Source organism: Lipotes vexillifer, unplaced genomic scaffold (assembly GCF_000442215.2).
Source record: "Lipotes vexillifer unplaced genomic scaffold, Lipotes_vexillifer_v1.1 scaffold57, whole genome shotgun sequence".
Taxonomy (NCBI): domain Eukaryota; kingdom Metazoa; phylum Chordata; class Mammalia; order Artiodactyla; family Lipotidae; genus Lipotes; species Lipotes vexillifer.
This window is the reverse complement of record NW_006788075.1, coordinates 2,091,324-2,110,543: the sequence shown is the minus strand read 5'-3', so window position 1 is coordinate 2,110,543 and position 19,220 is coordinate 2,091,324. Positions and strand designations below refer to the sequence as shown.

The 19,220-nt window shown below is 35.2% G+C and overlaps 1 protein-coding gene across 4 annotated transcripts in view; it reads right to left on the bottom strand.

The window, feature by feature from the left end:
• Positions 1–4,881: 4,881 nt before the first annotated feature.
• Positions 4,882–19,220, bottom strand: part of ITPRID2 (ITPR interacting domain containing 2) — a 41,306-nt gene continuing 26,967 nt past the window's right edge. For 2 of the 4 annotated variants that reach the window (XM_007461231.1, XM_007461230.1), the window contains 4 exons: positions 18,703–18,853; positions 15,356–15,817; positions 6,620–6,737; positions 4,882–6,027 (listed from right to left, as the gene is read on the bottom strand). In XM_007461231.1, coding sequence (XP_007461293.1) covers positions 6,633–6,737; positions 15,356–15,817; positions 18,703–18,853 — 718 coding nt within the window. In that variant the 3' untranslated portion in view covers positions 4,882–6,027; positions 6,620–6,632. Of the gene's footprint in view, positions 6,028–6,619; positions 6,738–15,355; positions 15,818–17,562; positions 17,629–18,702; positions 18,854–19,220 lie in introns of all 4 variants that reach the window. The other 2 variants (XM_007461228.1, XM_007461229.1) reach the window with 2 other exon arrangements.

Below are 19,220 nucleotides of genomic sequence, written 5' to 3'. Positions count from 1 at the left end.
TCTGATATTTTGTTGTTAGTGTAAAGAAATGCAACAGATTTCTGTATGTTAATCTTGTATCCTGCTACTTTGCCGAATCCGTTTATCAGTTCTAGTAGTTTGTGTGTGGAGTCTTTAGAGTTTTCTATATAGAGTATCATGTCTTCTGCATACAATGACAATTTTACCTCTTCCCTTCCAATTTGGATACCTTTTATTTCTTTTTCTTGCCTGATTTCTATGGATAGGACTTCCAATACTATGCTGAATAGAAGTGGTGAGAGTGGGCAGCCTTGTCGTGTTCCAGATTTTAGCAGGAAGGCTTTTAGCTTTTCACCGTTGAGTATTATATTGGCTGTGTGTTTGTCATAGTTTTTATTATGTTGAGATATGTTCCCTCTATACCCACTTTGGTAAGTTATCATGAATGGATATTGAATTTTATCAAATGCCTTTTCATATCTATTGAGATGATCATGTGGTGTTTGTCTTTTCTTTTGTTGATGTGGTGCATCACGTTAATTTGTGTATGTTGAACCATCCTTGTGATCCTGGGATGAATCCAACTTGGTCATGGTGTATGATCTTTTTTATGTATTGTTGGATTTGATTTGCCAATATTTTGTTGAGAATTTCTGCATCTATATTCATCAAAGATACTGGCCTGTAATTTTCTTTTTCGGTATTATCTTTCTCTGGTTTTCGTATACATTTATTCTTAATTTTTAACTTTGGGCTGTAATGAAAAGTTTCCTGAAGGGGGCCTCTAAGATGACATCTCCTTGGAGATGAAAATTCCTTTTCCTGCTTACCAAATTTCTCCCTTTGAAGTAACTAGCAGACAGGTAGTAAGACCTACTAATCTAAATCCTTGCTACTAAAAGTACAGTTCATGGACTAGAAGCATCAACTTCACCTGAGTGCTTCTAGAAATGCAGAAATTTGGACCCCAGAAAGTAGGACCCAGACCTACTCAGTCAGAATATTCATTTCCACAAAATCTCAGGTGATTTGATTTCTATGCATATTAAAGTTTGAGAAGCATTATTCTAAGTGGTATTCCATTAGAAAATTTTTTTGTTCCAAAGAACAAAATTTCTTTGTTGAAAATTGAAACTCAGTAATGTCCACCTTTTATGTAACAGGAGAGTCAGGGTCCTTTGCCAGTCCCTAGTTCTAGTGCTTGAAAGACCACAATGAAGACAAATGGTTCAGACCTGGATCTAGAAGTTCAGGTTCTCTCTTCCACATAATGCCTAATTTGCCATACCTCATCTATATGTTACCCTGTTTCTACCCATCATCATTACCACCACCACCACCACAAATCTTATTGAGCTGTGCCAAGTGCATTTATATTCATACTAACAACTCTATGAAAGAGGTACTATTATTACCATCCCAGTTCTACATAGCAGACATCTGAACCCAGCCTGAGCCTTAACCACTAGAAACATGTACAACCTTATCAAGTCAATGACTGCATGAATCTCATATATACTAGCCATCTTACTTTAAATATTTTGTTACCCTTTCTAGTGATCTAGTACGTTGCTTTCTGAGAAAGTACCTGTAGAAACAGAGTGATACTTAACCACTTTTATTTAACAAAAACACTACTATTACTAGCTATAAGTGTAATTACACTGGAAAAAATAGGTATTCTATTAAAATGTGCATTTATGAACAAAAAGTAGCATTTACATTTCTATATTTCATGAAGCCAAACATGACATTTAATAATATTTTTTATAAATTATTTATTTATTTTTGGCTGCGTTGGGTCTTGGTTGCTGGGCGCGGGCTTTCTCTAGTTGCGGCGAGTGGGGGCTACTCTTTGTTGTGGTGCTAGGGCTTCTCATTGCGGTGGCTTCTCTTGTTGTGAAGCACGAGATCTAGGCATGCAGGCTTCAGTAGTTGTGACATGTGGGCACAGTAGTTGTGTCTTGCGGTCTCTAGAGCACAGACTCAGTAGTTGTGGCGCGTGGGCTTAGTTGCTCTGTGGCATGTGGGATCTTCTCGGACCAGGGATTGAACCTATGTCCCCTGCATTGGCAGGTGGATTCTTAACCACTGCACCACCAGGAAAGTCCCAATATTTTTAAAGGCATAAAATTATAAAGTATATTTTGTAAAGTGTGTTACACTGTCAAGTTGCTCTCTTAGGAAAATTAAGAGATTTATGCATATTAGAATCAAGAACCAAAAATAATTTAGTATAAAGCATGACTCTGTTTTAAAATATTATATTGTTGCATATCATTTGAATGTTCAAATTGAGTACACTTGTCATTCAATACTACTTTTATTAATTCCATAAAAGTGTATTTATGACATCAAGGCTGATTCAAGGGACATTTTTGTAAATCTAAATCAATAGGGGCATCAAAAGTATAGAATGTAGGTTCTATAAAACCACAAGAACATAGAAATATTTACAAAATGCATGTTTTATCTATAGTTATTTCTAAAATAAAGCAACATTCTTTTCCCAGTTCCATTTCTAAGTCATTCTGAAGTCTGCTCTTCAAATTGCTTTCCTATTCATTCCAACTTCATGTTACCTACATTTAATATGCTTTTCTATCCATTAAAGAATGCTTTAGATTTTTTATTTAAATGGACAAAAAGAGACAATTCCTAAATGTATTGATTCTTTCAAAGGTCTAAACAATGTACTTTATTAACTTTCCTTAAAACATGCTCTTAACTCATTCTTTATATTTCCATTTTCCCAAACTCAGAACCTTAAAAAGTTTGGGTATCCAGCAAACTTTTGAGTGAACAGAGTGAACACGTAAACTAGTTAATCGTTGTACACAAAAGATTTAGCCTCCGTTGGGATATCCTACTGGAGGAAATGGCCCCTGGCATTTGTTTGACATGTTTCTTTGAGTACATTTCTGATTTGTTGCTGGGCACACCAACATTCTGTACACAAGCCATTACTTATTCATTAGGAGAAACAGAGCATCAGCTGTGAAAATGAGAACACAAAAAGGTGAAGGGCCTCACCTAACAGTAATAAATGGAAATAAAAAACTGTATAGGAGAGAGCTATTAATTAGGTAAGACATCTTAACTTTGTACATTTAGAATGCAGCTAGAGTGTTAACTAAATGCTTTCAATATTCATAAATGATTCTAACAGCCATACATAACCTACTACAACTTAGATCCTTAATTATAAGATAGAATGTTTTGTCTTCTGACTTCCTAAGTGCTATCAATTCTTCCTTTCCAGGAAAAGGTAAAAAAAAACAAAAACAAGAAACTGTGCTTCAGTTCTGCTTTATTCTCCCAGCTAGCACTACACTCCCATTTGGACAGGTCAGGAGAATGGGCAGTACACCATCTCTCCAGGAATCCCCGAAACATACTTTTTTTCTACATTATTTTACATGCACTTTACTGCATTCTTATTTTCCTCTACAGCAAGTTAAATGTTGTAAACCTAAAACTGCTCTAAAAATAATGTCTTTAAAAATAAAAAAAAAAGAGGTGAGACATCCAGCTGAGCTTAATTGTCTTAATTGGTGTAAGACAATTTTTTTTTTTTTTTTTTTTGTGGTACATGGGCCTCTCACTGTTGTGGCCTCTCCCGTTGTGGAGCACAGCCTCCGGATGCGCAGGCTCAGCAGCCATGGCTCACAGGGCCAGCCGCTCTGCGGCATGTGGGATCTTCCCGGACCGGGGCACGAACCCGCGTCCCCTGCATCGGCAGGCGGACTCTCAACCACTGCGCCACCAGGGAAGCCCTAAGACAATTATTTTAAATGTTACAGAAATTCAACCTAATGTTCTTAGAGTAACAGTACTTACTTCAAGTCTGAGAAGCTGCCCATTTTTGTCAATGGTACATCATTCACAGTGGCTCCCAACTTCCATATTACCATTTCAAGTTTTGTTTTCCTTCTGTGCCTTCTTCATTCAGGCTCTTAGCACAACAGGTACAAGCTATACACAGCTTGGGCTCTTAAAAACATGCCTTCGCCAATCATATAGTAATTCAAACTCAATTTATAACCTTTGCTAATATTCTTGATAACTTAAACCCTATCCTTTCCACTTCCCATTCTTCAAGACTTTACTCAAACCAAATCTTCTTGGTGAAGACTTACTTCTCCAACCACCCCAGGCTACACTTTTGCAGATTCTTTTTGTGATCTTCATATTTTTCATTTGATACTTACCATTAAGAAAAAAAAAATGTCCTGTCCTTCCATCTAGACCCACTCTCATTCATTTCAGCAGCTAGCATGGTGGTGTGAATATAGTAGCTTTCAAATGTTCAAGTACACAAAGATTTAGAATGGAAAGAGGAGATGAAGTTCATTTTATTTGACTTATAAACTGTGTAAGGGATTTGCCCATTGACTCAGGCTGTTATTCCAGTTGTATTACCTCTCATTTTGATTGTCAAATTCTGGGTATCTTGTATTGTCAGCAATGAACTATAAGTGGCTACAAAGCTGATTAGTTAAAAATCATTGATATCTGTATAACTATTAACGTTGGGTGTTTGGCTTATATGTATCATTGCAATTATGAGAATCAAGTAGTCAAATTGCTGAATAATTTGGCCAAAGACTAAGGTAATATTTTAATGTCTGTTCTTTGTAGTTTAACAGTGCATTTTAAAGAAAAGTTTTATTTTGCCTCAGATGGTAATCATTAGGACCACAGAACTGGATGAGACCAAGAGGCATCAGTGTGCACTCCTTCTCCAGGGTGGTCTAGTCTTAACCATTTTTGAAAGCATCACAGAGGCCTCTTGAGGAAAAGAGAATTTTAGCCTATTAGGTTATATGCTCCAATTCTTTTGGACCTTATTTGTTACTCTTCATATCTAATCCAAATTCTTCATGTTGTGGTTCAAGAAAAGAAATCACTAAAAACATGTTAGGCAAAATAAATACTTTATTAATTTTTTTTTTTTAGAAATCAGCCTTTGTGTGATAATTCAGACATTTAAAAACCTTTTAGATATTCTTTCAAAGTATACTGTTAACATCTCAACCACTTCTGATTAAAATTTCACACAAAGAAATATAGGAGTTGAAAATTATAAATGCTAAAGAATAATTCTAATAACATTTGGTTGTTACTTTCCACATTTATTTAACATATATGAAACCAAATAGGAAACTACCTTCCTTTTTTTTCCCATAAACAGTTCTCACTGGTTAAAAATGAATTAAAACCATCTATTATGAGAAAAACAAATCTAAATTACTTCCATTTTGAAAAAACAAAACCAGCTTATTCATTTCTATCCATTCAAGTCACAGGCCCCATTATTTTGGCAATACTCCACTATTTAGTCTAAAAGAAGAAACATCTCCTTATAATAAAGAAGTCTGGAAAATGCAATAAGTACATAGTGTTTAACCTAAGGCTTGTTTCCAAAAAAAAACAAAAAACTACATAAGCTATAATAAAATTGCAGTTGTCTTGGGTAAAGTAACAATGCTTTACAGTGTAAGAACATTAAGTAGTTTTAAGTAACATATAAATTCTATCCTACTGCTATTAGTAACCTCCTCAAGAATTAAGAGCAATTTTTACAAGAGAACAATTTTTCTTCTTGGAAGTGACACTAATTAACAGCAGTGGAGGGAAAAATCATTGGTTGTTTCAAGCTCTCAAAAAATGAATCAGTTATTGCACAGTAAATACCTCATAGAGGTCAGTGTTTTAAGAAGCTAGTCTGAAGAAATATGTTATTTATAAGTTGGTTAAGTCTGGAAGTTTTCAAGTTTTAAAATTAATTCTTCCTAGGGAATCAATTGGAAAATACTGACATACAAATAAATATTAGGCTTTTCAAATGGCTACAGTTTTGATAGTTTAGAAAAGAAATAAAGTCAGCAAAGTGCCTATGTTTCTATGTTTTTTAAAAAGATATGCACAGAAGAAATAAACATTGTACACTGTATACAGTAGCCCAGCTCAGCAGCAAGTATCTTCTGAAGCACAAATGACACCTCCACCAGTGTATATCATTGATAACTCCAATATCACACAGCTAATAGGACCCATGCCAATCTTAAAAAAGAAAGAGAAGTGAACATTACACATTTTTCAATTACTAATGAAAGGTCTTTAAAAGGGAGGATGAGAATATTCTGTAAATATATATATATAAATGTATATGTGTGTGTGTGTATATATATATATATATATATATATATGATCCTCCTTTATAAATTATGACATGATTAGATATGGGACCTATGGGATATGTTTCTTTAAAAGACAAAGATACTAAAAATTTATGATTAAGGCTTGAAATCTTGATCCATAAATTGTACATTTGAAATAACATTAAAACCAGTGCTATCAAGATAAAACTCAGGTTTGAAGGTCCCAATTTCCCCAATTCCAGAATTTATTTACTATAATGAAATTTCAATAAAATGACAAAATATCAATAATCCCTTGGAGGTTTGAGATTATGAGATTTGACTTGCTTACACTTCAAATGAGGTTGTAAGAGGTTTTCACACTGCAGGATAACATATTACTTTCTATAAATCAAAATTTAGCTAGAGAAACAGACCTGTATACTAAAAAAAAAGTATTAAAAACTAAGTACTAATTTACATTTAGCTAAACAAAGGAATTCAGAAAAATTTACCTATAAATTCCATTTAATGACTATCTTGCTTAGAATTAGATGCTTTACTTGAAGATACTGCTGCCAGAAGTCCACTTACAATTTCCCGTCTGATTTCCCCAACAATAGACTCTTTAATCTAGAATGGAAGAAGAGGAAAATAAGAATTTAACAATATGACTATAATCCATTTTATTCTATTTTCAGAAAAATAAATAAATAGTATTTAATTCCTGCAGTCAGCTAAACTATAGAGAGAACTACAACCTTCATGTAAACCCTTCATGAAATACAGAGAGCAAGTAGGGAATCACATCCATCTATCCTCAAACTAAGATCACATTCTGAGGTCTTGTCTAGCACAACTCAGATAGCTCCATTATAAAATATCACAATTCTCAAGTTCAGAACATTAACAAACGTTAGATTTAAAAACTTCATTAGATAATTTGCCCCATGACACAAAATAACCTGAAAGAACTGATTAAATGTTAGGTTCACTTTTATGTTTTTTGTGAATGTCTATCTTTGTTTGGTAACCAGCAGGATACTCAAGTATTCTCATTGTTAAGAAAACCTATTAGTGGCAAAATAATATACAGGTGTATTGCCTGTTTGATACTAACTGAAAGCAAAGTATCTAAAGAAGTTATTACATATTATTCTAACCTAACGTGCATTTTAAGTGAAAAGAAGAAATGATCATTTAGTACAATTTAGTTTAAAACATGAAAAAAAAATCCTCTAATCAACCATAAACTCTAAAGAAATAAATATTTATTTAGTTGTATGGTACATTTGTCACCTGTTTGGAAATTTTGCTTCGGACAAGGATTACATCATTTTATTGTTGGAAAAGGCAAACAGGCCTAGGGGCAATGACAGTTCCATCAAGATTTTCTTCTCCAGATGCCCCAACACTACACGTGCCTATCTACACCTTTTTCTCTCTAATGATACAGCATCACCTCCGAATAGCCCTTTGTGAAGGCTTTAAGTATGTATTTCCTGAAATAAGCTGATAACGCCTTCCCGAATTAGCACTTGAGACACTCTCAACCAGCTTTAAAAAATTCTACATTTCCAGTTTCCTGTCAGCCTGATCTGTTCCCTTAAATGTTCCTAAGTACATCCTGAGCACATCTCAATTGAAGTCCTTCAAAAAATGGCTCTGTATTAATGTCATGCAAAATTGGTACACGATACATATTTATACATAAGTATTCAGAGAAACAAATGCTCCTTAGCTACCAGCCATCTGTACTGAAACATATTTGAATAAATAGAAGCTTCTAATCTTACCTTCTACCAATATTTCTAAGCTTTAAACAACAAAACATCAAGTTTCTTAAGTTCATAGTACTTCAGATTCATTTTTTAAACAAATATGTATTGGATACAAATATTATGAAAACCAGAATCTCTTTGCCACGATATACAAGTGCAAATGCAGTGTGTTGAATCAGATCCTCTGTAAATCTATATTTACAAAAGACAGTGAGTAGCAGAGTCTTTCAGTCCTGTTGTCCAATGCACATCTCATTGTACTTCATCATTCAAAAACAAACTAGCTAGAAAGTATTCTCTACAAACCTAAATGTGTGCCAACATCTGGGGGGGTGTGGGGTACAGATATTACTGGAGTAAAGCATAAAAGAGTCTCTACCAAGGATGTTATAATCTAGATGGGCACAAAATGAATATTATTTCATGAAATATTGAAAGGAGAAAATTATTAATTCATTAATGACATAACAAATTTTAAAAAATGAGAGACTAGTATGGGCTAGAAGAGGAAAAAAATAAATTCTCAGAGAATAGCAGTCTTTAACATAGTAAAGAAAAAGTAAGGAAAATTTCAGACAATATTGAGGATGAAAACTGTAGCAAGAGCACCTTGGAGACACAGCAAGAAGAAGCCTAGCCAACAAGACAGTTCCTACTAGGTAAAGAGTACAGGGGAATTAGAATAGAAACGGGGAGCTCAAGTGGAAATTAATCAATGTATCCTGGCACACAGTAAGTACTCAATGAATGTCTGAATAAATGCATCAATGAGAGAGTGAGACAGCACATGCCTGAGAGAGACAGTATCAGACACAAAAAGGAACAGAAAGTAGAAAAACAAAGGACTACAGACTAGCACCGAAAATGACAAAATGCCTTTGATAATTTATTGAAGTAATAAATGTACGAACAAATAAATTAGTTCCAAAGTCTCCCACGCTACAGAGAGGTGGGAAGGATTAGTAGTGAGAAAATCAGTGGGATGGATGGTGAAGTCACCTTTATAACTTTCAAAAAGTAAGACAGGCTGAAGACAGACTACTTGAGATTAAGGAAGGAATGCACATTGGCAAATAAACAGGCTGACAGCAAGCCTGAAGTGTGGGGCAACACGTCCATTTACTACGCATCTACTGAGTTACTGAGTGCTTCCTGTGTGGCAGCCATTATATCAAGTGATCACTAACAGAATTGTAATAAGAACACACGCAGGCTGTGTATTTACAAAAATACATGTTAAAGCTTGCCAGATGAAATGTAATAGATACAAAAAGGCATGAACCAAGCCTAGGAACTTGAATAAACAAAGTACTCTCTACACAGAGCAATCTATGTTTATGTTTTGATATGTAATTCTGTTCCATTTGCTTCTGTGGGCAGATGCTCATTTATTCTATTAAGTAATCTTCTTACTTCTGTTTTTTAAAGTAACTATAAACAGTTTCAGGCCACTGATTACATACATCACAGACCACCTGGGCAAACTCCCAAGAGTGTGTACATGTCCCCACTACAAATATGCAATCTGCACAGGAATGGGGTATCTTTCATCTGACAAAAAGCTTAGTTATTAAATGAGTGTATTGAATATTTGCAAGAACTTCCAGTGTGTTCCTTCAAAAGAATTCTACTGCATTAAACTACTGCATTAACACGTTATAAATAATGAAAGGATTCTTTTAAAAAAGTTCACATATGGTGAAATAATGGAAACAAAGGCCTGATAGACATCGTTTCATGCACCCATGACTGCAATAAGAAAACTTCCCTGAAAGTGTCTGCCAAACATGTTTAATCCTCACCTACAAAACTGTTCAACCCAAACTTAAATCTTTCTTTCATGAATAGTGGCTTTGTTAATGGGGTTAGAGACCCATAATTTACTGGGACGACAATCTAATTTTCTTGGTAGCTGATACAATAAGCTTAAAAAAAATTGGAATTCAGTACCATGTATATTTAAGTAAAAAGATTACCAATTTTAAATGAACAGAATCAAGACTAATCTGAATTTTAAATATTTTGTAAACAAAGTTTAACAGAACACCATTGTAATTCAGCTAAGATGATAACCCAAATTATTTGTTTAAATTGTAAATGGCATTAGACTAACTTATCTATTAACACATGCTTTTAAACTGCTTCAGAAGAGTTTATTTTCTTAAGGACATCAGTATTCCTTTTTTTTTAACCTGGTTCTCTGATGCTTTACTTATTTTTTTGAACATTTTAATTGGAGTATAATTGCTTTACAATGGTGTGTTAGTTTCTGCTTTATAACAAAGTGAACCAGTTATACATATACATATATCCCCATATCTCTTCCCTCATCTACCTCCCTCCCTCCCACCCTCCCTATCCCACCCTTCTAGCTGGTCACATAGCACCAAGCTGATCTCCCTGTGCTATGTGACTGCTTCCCACGAGCTAGCTATTTTACATTTGGTAGTGTATATATGTCCACATAGACACTACCACTCTTTGTCCCAGCTTACCCATCCCCCTCCCCATGTCCTCAAGTCCATTCTCTAGTAGGTCTGTGTCTTTATTCCTGTCTTGCCCCTAGGTTCTTCATGACCAATTTTTTTTTTTTTTTAGATTCTATATATATGTGTTAGCATACGGTATTTATATTTATCTTTCTGGCTAACTTCACTCTGTATGACAGACTCTAGGTCCATCCACCTCACTACAAATAACTCAGTTTCATTTCTTTTTATGGCTGAGTAATATTCCACTGTATATGTGTGCCACATCTTCTTTATCCATTCATCTGTCAATGGACACTTAGGTTGCTTCCATGTCCTGGCTAAATAGAGCTGCAATGAACATTGTGGTACATGACTCTTTTTGAATTATGGTTTTCTCAGGATATATGCCCAGTAGCGGGATTGCTGGGTCATATGGTAATTCTATTTTTAGTTTTTTAAGGAACCTCCATACTGTTCTCCATAGTGGCTGTATCAATTTACATTCTCACCTACAGTGTATGAGGGTTCCCTTTGCTCCACACCCTCTCCAGCATTTATTGTTTCTAGATTTTTGGATGATGGCCATTCTGACTGATGTGAGATGGTATCACATTGTAGTTTTGATTTGCATTTCTCTAATGATTAATGATGTTGAGCATTCTTTCATGTGTTTGTTGGCAATCTGTATATCTTCTCTGGAGAAATGTCTATTTAGATCTTCTGCCCATTTTTGGATTAGTTTGTTTGTGTTCCTGATATTGAGCTGCATGAGCTGCTTGTAAATTTTGGAGATTAATCCTTTGTCAGTTGCTTCATTTGCAAATATTTTCTCCCATTCTGAGGGTTGTCTTTTCATCTTGTTTATGGTTTCCTTTGCTGTGCAAAAGCTTTTAAGTTTCATTAGGTCCCATTTGTTTTTTATTTCCATTTCTCTAGGAGCTGGGTCAAAAAGGATCTTGCTGTGATTTATGTCATAGAGTGTTCTTCCTATGTTTTCCTCTAAGAGTTTGATAGTGTCTGGCCTTACATTTAGGTCTTTAACCCATTTTGAGTTTATTTTTGTGTATGGTATTAGGGAGTGTTCTAATTTCATTCTTTTACATGTAGCTGTCCAGTTTTCACAGCACCACTTATTGAAGAGGCTGTCTTTTCTCCATCGTGTATTCTTGCCTCCTTTATCAAAGATAAGGTGACCATATGTGCATGTGTTTATCTCTGGGCTTTCTATCCTGTTCCATTGATCTATATTTCTGTTTTTGTGCCAGTACCATACTGTCTTGATTACTGTAGCTTTGTAGTATAGTCTGAAGTCAGGGAGCCCGATTTCTCCAGCTCCGTTTTTCTTTCAAAAGATTGCTTTGGCTATTTGGGTCTTTTGTGTTTCCATACAGATTGTGAAATTTTTTGTTCTAGTTCTGTGAAAAATGCCAGTGGTAGTTTGATAGAGATTGCACTGAACCTGTAGATTGCTTTGGGTAGTAGAGTCATTTTCACAATGTTGATTCTTCCAATCCAAGAACACGGTATATCTCTCCATCTATTTGTATCATCTTTAATTACCTTCATCAGTGTCTTATAGTTTTCTGCATACAGGTCTTTTGTCTCCTTAGGTACGTTTATTCCTAGGTATTTTTTTATTTTTGTTGCAATGGTAAATGGGAGTGTTTTCTTGATTTCACTTTCAGATTTTTCATCATTAGTGTATAGGAATGCAAGAGATTTCTGTGTATTAATTTTGTATCCTGCTACTTTACCAGATTCATTGATGAGCTCTAGTAGTTTTCTGGTAGCATCTTTAGGATTCTCTATGTATAGTATCATGTCATCTGCAAAAAGTGACAGCTTTACTTCTTTTTTTCCAATTTGGATTCCTTTTCTTTCTTTTATTCTCTGCTTGCTGTGGCTAAAACTACCAAAACTATGTTGAATAATAGTGGTGAGAGTGGACATCCTTGTCTTGTTCCTGATCTTAGAAGAAATGGTTTCAGTTTTTCTCCATTGAGAATGATGTTTGCTGTAGGTTTGTCATATATGGCCTTTATTATGTTGAGGTAGGTTCCCTCTATGCCCACTTTCTGGAGAGTTTTTATCATAAATGTGTCTTGAATTTTGTCAAAAGCTTTTTCTGCATCTACTGAGATGATCGTATGCTTTTTCTCCTTCAATTTGTTAATATGGTGTATCACATTGATGACTGATTTCCATATATTGAAGAATCCTTGCATTCCTGGGATAAACCCCCCTTGATCATGGTGTATGATCCTTTTAATGTGCTGTTTGCTAGTATTTTGTTGAGGATTTTTGCATCTCTGTTCATCAGTGATATTGGTCTGTAGTTTTCTTTTTTTTTTTTTTTTAAGTATTCCTTCTTATGCCTTGTTTGATCTACTACGTATTTTGCTTGCTAAGTCCTTTGTAGACAGTTAAAAGGGTCAATACTAAGCCAAAGTTTGTCCAAACTATGCCAAATTCTGAATTAGGGAGTTTCTAATTAACAGGTTTAATAACAAATTCTGAAAAAATTTTCAAACATTTGCCTTGCATATCAGTCTTCAAATTATAAAATCTTCCATATTTGATGGGATGTTCTTATAAATGATTAATTCTCTAGCACCACCACGTTATGATGGAAACAACCAACTTTTCTATATACGCTATTTTCTATCAGCCAAAAAATCAATGTTCTGGCTTAGGGATGCTTTACACCCAGGAAATTACTTACAGCACATATCAGGCCATCCATTAACAAATTTAAAAATGAGGATTCAAGTGTGCATTAAGGGAGTATTTGTGCTAAATGAGTACATAAAGTCCAGTTTCCAAGGAAAATTTTCAAACCAAAACAAGCTAAAGGGAACAAAAATATCACATTTCTGGGTGGGGGGAGAGTACCTTAAAACTTATTTCCTCAGTTAACATATATATTGTGGAGAAAAATAATGTTTTGAGTAAAACTCAATTCTACTCAAAAATTGATCTTTGATGTGAAACACATAAATAAGAATGAATTATAATCAGTCACACCTAACTAACTGAGCAAGGTAGATGTACAGACCCTGCTAAATATCTGCCAGCCACAATCAACCTACAAAGGTAATTACATTTGTAGGACAAATAAATTTATAGAGTTAAGACCTTTTAAGTTGGTAATTCATGTCATGAAAAGAAATTACATACATGCAGTCTCATCTGCTAGAATGCTTGTTTTGTAAATGTGAATTTGTCTGAATGTCAGCTGAACCAGGGAACAGAGTACCCAAACTGTACAAACATTAAACACCTACCAGCTATGTCAGTTCACTGTGTTATGAAGCGCACCTATCTGCATCTGGCATTAAAACTTTCTGCTGGATTTCATGTCACCCTCCTCCACCACTTCACAATAACTCACAGGCTGCAACCCTTCCAAAGTCCAATTCCACAAGCAAGTTTCAGGTCTTTTTCAAGGTAAAGTGTCACATTATTGCAGTATTTATGTATTTCTTAACCATTTAACATTTATAAAATAGTGTTACTGTTTTTATTAGCTTTTTACCTTTTTAAAAACATGTCACAAGTTTTGAGTGTTATGCTTCTAATACTATTTTCCCCATAAGCTCTGTGTTTTTATTATACAAATTTGCATAGCACAACGATTTTTAGGAATGCATATATCATACTATATAACAAAACTGACTATTTTCAGTATACTTCTCAAGCTACTATCATGCAGCTATAAATGGTGGCAACTAATACACATGAACTAATCTTTGGACCCAGAGGATCAATGGCCCATTTGAAGGAACATTTTGGTCTGTTGCCACCATTATTGACCTATAACCACTAAAAATTTGTTTTATGCTACTCATGAGTTAATTCTAAAAATATGTTAAGTTCACGTTACTGAATTTATTGGTAATATACAGATTAAAAAGAGGGAGTCACTGACACTAATTTCTCTGGCTCAGTTTGATTTTTTCCAGTTCTAAATTCTTAGTTCTCAATACATTATACCAAATGATTTCTGTATGATTTTTCAATTATTTCCTGAGTTAGTCTTATTTACCTTCCTACTAGACTTTAAGCTTAAGGATTCATGTCTCATATCTTTCTTTTACCCTTACAGAGCACGTACTCATTAAGATACTTATAAACCTTTTTTTTTTTTTTAACTTATAGGATATTCTTCTTCTTAACTATTGGAAAGAATGAATGATCTTTTTTTTATCATGGATTTTAGTATCTCATTTGGAAAGAATTATGAGTAATTATGGTCCTTCCTTAGAGTTACTCTTAATACAGGGAACAGAATGAAAAAAATAAATTCAACATGTGTAATTTTTATTCCATGCACTCTATTGGATTTTGCACCCAAAGACACAATGTGATTTGAGAAGAAAAGGAAAAAAAAGTCATCATAAACATGTATCTATAGCAGTCTCCCTTTTTAAATGATATACATACTATTCCTTACCACCTGATCCTAGTGCCAAAAGCAACTATTTTACTAATTTTCTCAATTAATGTTTGCCCTTGATTACTAATCCTCCTAAGTTTCTGCAGTCTTTTTGGTAACCTACAACTATGGTTAAATATTTCAGGTCTGCATACTGCTAATCACACAGGGTAAACCTTCTTTTCATTTTGTATTTCTATCTTTGAACTTATATAATTTCCACATTTCTCCACCCACTAAGCCAAACAGCTCAAATTTTTTTACTTCTTAAAATCTCAACACCATTTTTTTATGTCAATTGACATTATTAAATGACAGCTTTTAATCCTGAAAGAGATCTAAATTATAATCCCTAATTTTACAAAGGTGGAAACAGAGGTCTAGAGAGTTTGTCACATGTTCACTTATTTGAACCCTACATATGCCTTCTTCATAGATACTTAATAGACACGAGTTGGATCAATGGGAAAATTACTGAATACAGTGAATCAAAGGAATAGCTTATAAATAATTAATGTTCAAACAAAACCTACTCCAAATAAACTAAGCGTAGATTTTACTCACCTCCCTTATGACTTGCTGTAACTCATCTTGCTCCACATTTTTATGCATTTCCTCAGCAGCTGGCAATAATGAGATTCTTCCGTGCTCTTTCTCCACTTCAGATTTAGGTCCTACAGCCTCTGAGGCTTCTTCAGCTGCAAAAATTTCCTCAGAACTTTCCATATCTGGAGGTGTCTGCACAGAGCCTGTTCTAGAAGGAGCAGTTGGTGTTAAGGCCACCGACGCTCGGAATACTTTCTTGCTTGGTACCAGATGGGTTTTGGGTCTGCCCACTGAGTCACTAGAAGGTACTCCAGTTCTATTGGCATGAGAGGGACCAGAACATACAGAAGATGACTCTGACATTGCTTGGGAGAAAACAGATTCTAAGCTTTCTCCAGGAGGAATTTCAAATCCCATTTCTCCAAGGCCCAGGCCCAATTCAGACTTCAGATATGACTGTTCCCGCATCAGTTCAGTGACCTGGAGATGAGAAAAATTGTAATTCTTCTCTCTTGAAATCAAGATTGGTAGTTAAAAGAAGATTAAAATCCTAGGTGTGATTACTGCCCCAAATCACTTAACTTGTAAAGACATGATTCTAATGCATTCATTTAGTTACTACATAACTAACTAAACTATAGCTGGATGAAATTTTACTTAGTCCCACACAGGGGTCCAAATTACGTATCAAGAAGAGTAACTTGGGCTTCCCTGGTGGCACAGTGGTTGAGAGTCCGCCTGCCGATGCAGGGGACATGGGTTCGTGCCCCAGTCCGGGAGGATCCCACGTGCCGCGGAGCGGCTGGGCCCGTGAGCCATGGCCGCTGGGCCTGTGCGTCTGGAGCCTGTGCTCCGCAACGGGAGAGGCCACAAAGGTGAGGCCCGCGTACCGCAAAAAAAAAAAAAAAAAAAACAACAGTAACTTGTAAAAAATAAAATAGCTACTCATAATGCCCCCCAAATGAACTGACTTGCTTAAAAAATAATAAAAATCATACTTTTGTTCAAAAGGTAGTCATCTTACAGATCCAATTACCAAAAGGACCTGGAATCAGACTTGTGAAAGCACATTTCCTGGAGTATGAATTACTTTTTATGATGCATTATTTCCTTGAGACCACAAAGATAAATCACTTTTGCAATTAACTGGCTCTTCAGTGGCCAAAGATGGCGGTAGACTTTCAGAAGTGCCCGAGTCACTTCTAATCAACTTAACTAACTTATCAAATTCTGTATTTTAAAAAAATTTCATCTACATTAGGAAAACTGTGTGTTTATGAAATATTATATCATTCCCTTCCCCAGTGATTTAAAAGGAAAGAGGCAGAATGGCCATCATCAAAAAATCTAGAAACAATAAATGCTGGAGAGGGTGTGGAGAAAAGGGAACACTCTTGCACTGCTGGTGGGAATGTGAATTGGTTCAGCCACTATGGAGAACAGTATGGAGGTTCCTTAAAAAACTACAAATAGAACTACCATATGACCCAGCAATCCCACTACTAGGTATATACCCTGAGGAAACCAGAATTCAGAAAGAGTCATGTACCAAAATGTTCATTGCAGCTCTATTTACAATAGCCCGGAGATGGAAACAACCTAAGTGCCCGCCGTCGGATGAATGGATAAAGAAGATGTGGCACATATATACAATGGAATATTACTCAGCCATAAAAAGAAACGAAATTGAGCTATTTGTAATGAGGTGGATAGATCTAGAGTCTGTTATACGGAGTGAAGTAAGTCAGAAAGAGAAGGACAAATACCGTATGCTAACACATATATATGGAATTTAAGAAAAAAAAAAGTTATGAAGAACCTAGGGGTAAAACAGGAATAAAGACAGAGACCTACTGGAGAACAGACTTGAGGATATGGGGAGGGGGAAGGGTGAGGTGTGTTAGGGCGAGAGAGAGACATGGACATATATATACTAACAAACGTAAGGTAGATAGCCAGTGGGAAGCAGCCGCATGGCACAGGGAAACCGGCTCGGTTCTTTGTGGCTGTCTGGAGGGGTGGGATAGGGAGGGTGGGAGGGAGGGAGACAAAGAGGGAAGAGATATGGGAACATATATATATGTATAACTGACTCACTCTGTTATAAAGCAGAAACTAACACACCATTGTAAAGCAATTATACCCCAATAAAGATGTTAAAAAAAAAAAAAAAATTTCCAGCAAAAAATAAAAAAATAAAAAAAAATAAAAGGAAAGAGGCTTACTGGTTCCATTACATTCAATGGAGAAGGGCATGACAAGTTATCAGCGCTTCTACTGCCACACATTCCCTGAAAAAGTAAGAACAATATGTGTGTGTGTATGTGTATTTTTTCAAATTGCAAGTGTTTTATAATGAACTAATTATTGCCCTGAAGTAGCCCTTTATGTCACAAAGGTCAGTCTAAACTGTCACAGGATCCTATAAAATGTGTTACTGTGACTGCAGTTTGTATAGAAGATGTTCTGATTCTCTGCTCTCACCAACACACATTTCTCAGAATAATGGATCAAAGCCTTTTATGGAAAAAGATATTCATTGACAATACAGGATATTCTTAGTCTATGCTATACATATATATGTGTATACACACACATTCTTATTCTACTCCATATTTGTGCATATATATGTGTGTGTATTCATGCATTTATTTTTAACAAAATCAGGTATGTTGTTCAATTAACAAAGAGAAAATTCAGTATTTCAACATTCAAAACAGTATATTCTACAACTGAAAGATTTTGGCAAAAATAAGAATACAACTGTTGGAGTTCAAAATGCATGGAAAGGAACCTTAGGAGTAAGAACAGTGGTACAAAATAAAGAGAAACAGTGTTTCTTTCTATTCTCTTGGTTGAATACATGTTTCTCTGCTTTTACAAAGATATCATTTGACTCCTTAAAAAACATAAAGAATGGAAAAGAATCCAAAATAAAGGGAACGTTTAAAGGAAAGAGGTTTTTTTTCAAAGGCAAGAAAGGGGGAAAAGAAGTCTAAGTGAAATATATATATTACACATATCTGTGTTCTTCACAGTTACATGCAGTGATTAACATCTACATCAGTCATATGTTAACCCACTATCATTTTCCCTTTAAAATCCCTAAACTTTTGTATTGCTCCTTATTTTCTATTATTAAAAATTATGATTTTTCAATGTATTTCTAAATATACTAAACATTTAAGAAAATAATTACAACTTGCACATTCCACTGATTTGTGGGAAAGGCTCCTTAAAAACTCTGCATGTCTCTAATGCCATTAAAATAAGTGTTTTTAAATTGAGGCATCTGTCCTAAATTGTGTGGAACATTATAAACAAGTCCTGAGTGAAAAACCTATGCACAACCCAAGGTAGCATACCATGAGTGCTGAGGAGCGGAAGGGCGAAGGCACACTCACAGCGTGAAGCTGCTCCTCCAGCCCCAGCAGACGCTCCTCCAGCTGCATCTCCAGGTCCTGAAGTTCCATTCGGACTGAATTTCTCAAGCTCTGGAGCTGATCAACTTCGTATCTATCAGTAGGCACAAAGTTTGAAAAAAGCAGTTTGGAGATTCAGTGTTCACAACTCTCTCACAAGCTTTCAGAAGGTACTGAACTCCAAGTTCTATAAATTAGCACAACAGCGACTGCAATAGGTGTAACCACTGGGAGAACTGGTTTTTCTTCCTCTCTCCTCGATTACAAATATCCCAAACAATAAAAACAGATTGCAACCACTATCTTCCTCAATCCACCAAAGGCAGAGAAGTTTACCTAGCAGAACACTATGCCTAATTTTATTTATACTGGTTCACAGACTACATAAAGGGTACACAACAGTAGAAATAAAACCCAGCTTCAAAAAATGCTTTTTAGAAAGAAAAGTATTTTGAGTCAAA